Source organism: Gregarina niphandrodes (genome assembly GCF_000223845.1).
Source record: "Gregarina niphandrodes unplaced genomic scaffold scaffold00013, whole genome shotgun sequence".
Lineage (NCBI taxonomy): Eukaryota > Apicomplexa > Conoidasida > Eugregarinorida > Gregarinidae > Gregarina > Gregarina niphandrodes.
The window spans coordinates 257068-261985 of NW_011645783.1; the positions used below are offsets into that span (position 1 = coordinate 257068).

At 52.1% G+C, this 4918-nt stretch overlaps 3 protein-coding genes across 3 annotated transcripts; all 3 read right to left on the minus strand.

Annotated features, from left to right (window-relative positions):
• Positions 1 to 90: 90 nt before the first annotated feature.
• GNI_077040 (hypothetical protein) lies at positions 91 to 1446 on the minus strand (the record flags this gene model as incomplete). The annotated part of the gene is made up of 1 exon (XM_011132210.1): positions 91 to 1446. A coding segment is annotated over one exon (1356 nt), but the record flags the coding sequence as incomplete, so codon positions are not given.
• Positions 1447 to 1787: 341 nt separating this feature from the next.
• Positions 1788 to 3800, minus strand: GNI_077050 (putative AAA family ATPase; the record flags this gene model as incomplete). The annotated part of the gene is made up of 3 exons (XM_011132211.1): positions 1788 to 2598; positions 2687 to 3644; positions 3776 to 3800. The coding sequence occupies 3 exons, from the start codon at positions 3798 to 3800 to the stop codon at positions 1788 to 1790; spliced, it is 1794 nt and encodes a 597-aa protein (XP_011130513.1).
• A 173-nt stretch (positions 3801 to 3973) lies between these two features.
• Positions 3974 to 4829, minus strand: GNI_077060 (tRNA (guanine-N(7)-)-methyltransferase; the record flags this gene model as incomplete). Its single annotated transcript, XM_011132212.1, has 2 exons — positions 3974 to 4765; positions 4800 to 4829. The coding sequence occupies 2 exons, from the start codon at positions 4827 to 4829 to the stop codon at positions 3974 to 3976; spliced, it is 822 nt and encodes a 273-aa protein (XP_011130514.1).
• Positions 4830 to 4918: the final 89 nt, after the last annotated feature.

Sequence of the window (4918 nt, forward strand, 5' to 3'; positions counted from 1 at the left end):
GCCGAAGGTCGGCGGATCGAAGGCGGCTGGCGACTGTGACGGCTCGCGACTGCGCTGCTTGGCGGCCTCGCCTTGGCCGGCCTGGCCGACCTGGGCGGCGCCTCGGTCTCCACCCGGTCCGCCCGCCCGGAAGCCGGCGTTGCGGAGACGCGTGGGCAGCTTGTAGTGCAGCGCCGGGTCGTGCAGGACGCCGGCACCGAGGACGAGTTGCGGCGCCGCGATTAAGTTGTTGGTCCGGCGGTCGAGGAGAGGGATGTTCTCCTTAAAGCGGCTCAAGATTTGCCGCTGGAAGAGCCAGCACAGACGCGCATTTTCCTCCATCAAGATGATCAGCGGAAAGGAACTGGGTGGCGGCGGCGGCGGCGGAGGCGGCGGCACGAAGCTGTCCAGCATGGGGGCAGAGCTACTCATTCCCATGGCGTTAGACATCGCCCCCGTATTAGCCACGGACACTGTGGGTATGGGGGCCGCCGAGGCGGACATGAGGGGTGCGCTACCGGCTAGCTCGGCGCCGAGAAGGTCGACAGGCGTAGCGTAGGAAAACCCTTGAGGGATGACGTACTCCTTGAAGGTGTCTCGGAATACGTCCAACTGACTCAGGAGCGCGTCGTCCAGATTAAGCGGGTTCAATGGCTGATTGTTGATCCGTGTCTCGAATGGACACTTCGGCCGGCCCGGGTCACGCGCGTAAGTCTTGAGGTCGCCGTATAGAATGGTCACATGGTCGCGCTGGTGCGGTGACATGAAAGGGCCGTAGGTCTGCAGCATGGTGTACACGAGGTCGCGCAGTGAGAAAGGGAATCGGCGACTCGGGTCCATCTCGCATAGGTAGCGGTACAGTGTCGGGCCGAATCGGCGCCATCCAAGCCAGTGCAACTCCCACAAATAGCACCAGTTTCCGAACAGGCTCCGGTCGTCCATGTCGTGCAGGTAGGTGCAGGCGTCGACCGCCTCGTCGCCCGTAGCGCTAGGGTGGCCCTTGCCCTTTCCGCGACGTGTCGGAGACCCCTCCGAGTCCCGGTCGGGATCTGTGTGCCGCGCCTTCCGCGGGTCGCATGGCTGCGTCTTGTACAACAACGGGTGACAGCTGCACTCCGCAGTCGTATGTGCCAAGACGCAAAAGATGTTCGGACAGTTGTGCCGGTACGGACACATGTACGGCACATAGAAATACAGGAATGGGTCTCGGCGCACGCGGGGCTTCTCCGTCTCCGGCAGCATGTGTCGGACCATCTCACTCGTCCATAGCGAGCCCTGCGGGTACAAATCCGGCTGATTGAAATAGGCCGAGATCTCCATATGGCGGAAGTCCGGGTAGTCGTTACGGCGCAAGACAAAAGGAACATAATCATTCAACGCATTTGGACGGAAATCAGGACGCACTCTCGTCTGCCAACAACTTATCAGAAAATTGGGATCCCAGGGCGTAACAAACAGCCACTCCATAACATGCCCAGGTGGATCAAACACCTGACTTAGCGGCTGCGGCAATCCCCCCACAGGAATTGCTCCTGCGGGCACGCCGTCCGGCCCCACGCCCCCTCCAGGGGAACCATAGTTCATCATAGACTGGGTGCACCTCGACTTTATTGCACCCTCCCTGGGCACAGAAACTGCTTCTTATCCGCGTCACACTCTTCCTGGTGCCAACTTAGACACCCTTGACACCGAAGCCATGACATTGAAGCCATGACATTGAAGCCATGACATTGAAGCCATGACATTGAAGCCATGACATTGAAGCCATGACATTGAAGCCATGACATTGAAGCCATGGTGGCATCACGCTACAATGTGCTCACTAGACCAAACATCTTGCCATCTGTCGTATCAAATTCCCTCTCAAAGGAGTCTTCATCCACCGTCTTATCGAATGAGCAGTCATCCACTTCCCCCTTCGCTGAACTAAAAAATGACAACCAATAATTCCGACAAAACTTCTCAATCTGACGCCCGGACCATCCCTCAGTCTGAGACACCAACTTGTTTATATCCATCCGGAATATCTCTCCCGGACCCTGATTTTTGGGTGCATCACCCATCACACTCCTTCCTTCATTAGTAGAATTGGTAACAGGAATTGCATTGGGGAGATTTTGAGTAATGGTTTGCGGAAATACCAATTTGGGCAAGCGCCAGCTGAAGCCAAATCTATTATCGGTGGGTATTTGTTTTCGCTGCCACGCCTGTAATTCCGCCAGGTATTTATGCAGATAGAAGTGGAGGATTTTAGCACGCTCCTCGGCATCCGGTAGAACAAATGGAATTCGGACATCAACTCGGTCTTGAATAGCTTTTGGAAGGAGTTCCGGGCGATTGGTAGCAAGCACAACCAGAAACCTTTGGTCTGAGTCTCCCGTACGTTCCAAAAACATGCTCAAGGTCCCCCGTAACTGTTCAGAGTTCTGCATACCGCCAGAAGCATCAGACACCTGCTGATCTTGAAGAAACGCGTCCGCTTCATCAATGAATAACACTGCCTTCCTGCGTTGCGCCCAGGACAACAGCTTCTCCAACTCCTTCACTCCATTCTGTCCACCAGCCACCAGTCCTCCCCCACTGGTCAAACGAACGTCTCTTCCACAACATAATGCCAGACTGCAAAAGAGGTGTTACAAAACAGGCGTGGTAACGTCGATGTAATCGCGCAAAAATTGTGTGCACACACAAATCATGATTGTCGTACTGTTTAGCAAACGTCGTCTTGCCGGTCCCTGGTGGTCCGTACAATAATATGTTCATGCCCCAGGGGGACTGCTGTTGCTGTTGGATCAACTGACGCATCGCCGACTTCATAATTGTCGGGGCGATCTGCGGAGATGCATTCAGCCTTCGTCGGACGAGCAGATGATTTTCGAAGAGGCTACGTTCGGCCGCATGCTCAAGAATTCGGATCGACGTCGTGGTTCCTTTGGTAATCATCACAGTTGCGAAAAGGCAATATCCAAGCCGTCTCAGCTGCTGGCTGTCCTTAAGCGTTGCGCTGGACAGGTTGATTAATTTGCCTACTGTCTTCCCTATCTTTGACCCAAGAGCTTGGCCTAGTTCCAGCGATGTACTAGCAACTAACTTTGCTTTGAGAGACAGCTCCTCAAATCGAATGTCTTTCGTAGCGCGAATTTTCTTAATCTCAGCATCCCCTTCTGCCGCCGCCTTGGCTTTGGCTAGAATTGTTTGTAACTCGAGCTCCTTCTTAATATTACTCTGACGATCCTTCAGAATCTGTTGCTCATTATGACGCCTGATTTCGGCCTTCTGACGTTCTGCTAAAATTTCGTCCGCCAATTTTCTCCTTTCTTCCTCCTGCCGCACCCGCGTTTGCTTTTTCATTTCGGTGGTTATCTGTCGCGCTTTCTCTAAATCCAATTGCGCTTTGAACCTTTCCAGTTCTTGTTGCCGTCGCAGTTGGATTTCAACTCTCTTTCTTTCCTGCTCAAACTCCAATTTAGCTTGGGCCAGCTCTGTCGCCTGCCTTTCCTTCAGCAGTTTAGCTTCGTCTCGTTTGTGTTTAGCTTTCTCAGTCACCGCATCAGCAGCTTTTCGTCTTTCGACCTCCAGAGCCAGCTCATAAGCCTTCGATGAATCTTTGCTATCATTGATTTCGCGAATGGCTTTGGCCGCCCGTTCAAATACCTCAGGGTCAACTGCAACCAGGTGAAAGATAGCTGGCCAGATGACTCTGCAGCTTGGTTAGTACCAGGCGCTTAGTACCAAGCGGACGTTGGGAATAGTGTAGGTGGGAATGGTGTAGGTGGGAATAGTGTAGGTGGCCTACTTTGCGATAGGGCAATGCCGGTCATTTGGGCCTGGTTGTATGTAGTGAACTGGTGTATGTAGGTGAGTTGGTTCTATGTGGGTGAACTGGTTGCGAAAAGAATTGGTTGCGAAGAGAACTTTTTTGATAATCCCTTTTGGACCGGGCTCGGTAGTGGTCTAATATTGGAGTCGAGTGGCAATGATGATTGGGTGAATTTTAAGAATTATTGGGTGTTAATAATGATCGGGTGTTAGGCAGCCTTTGGTAGCAGGCTCCAAACAGTTTCTGGTTGAGGCGGATGGCTTTCTTGCATTCGTCAGTGGTGTTAAACATGGCAGTATATGCTGGGTCGTCAAGACATTGCTCTTCCGGTATTCTCTTGAATAGAGGATGCTTTTGACAAGAGTGTTCTATCCATACAAACAGGTCGTGAACATCAGTAACGAAATATAACCTCCCTTCCGTCTCCTTTAGGTGGTAGGCGTACAACGATAACAGCTGCGGTGTTACGATGCGCCTCCTCCATTTATTCCTTTTGAATTGAGGATCAGGGAACAAGAAAAATGCCTTCTCCAGAGAGCCCTTACGGAGATAATTCGACAGGAACTTCATGGCATTAGTTCGCAACACTGCGCAATTCTCATAGGTTGAGTACTGACCATCAACTGAGTTTTGACCAACCTGTTGTTGGCGATAGGCATGTATCTTTTTGCTCACAAAAGTAGCCACCTTATCACGGATCTCCATACCCAAAATAATCTTGTCCGGATACTGCCGTGCCAATTCATAACACATCCCTCCAAACCCGCATCCGATGTCAATGAAATCCACTGTAAACGACTGGCAGGGCCGAACATCCGGGTCGTAAACCACTGGCTCCTTCTCACTGTTCGGCAACGGAGCTTTGCCACGCTCGCCAGTGAAGTAAAAGGGGTAGTGCACTGACCAGTCGACGTGGTCAGGTGACAACGGATATCCTATATACGCGTCCGACAACGGATTACAATGCTACAACACTTTAATAGCCCACGTAAGTGACTACAGACACACCTGCACACACGTGTTCACACATTAATCCGTGTGTCTGTGGCAAACATCAGTCTGACACAAACATTAGTATCTGACACAAACATTAGTATCTGGCAAACATTAGTGTGCGTA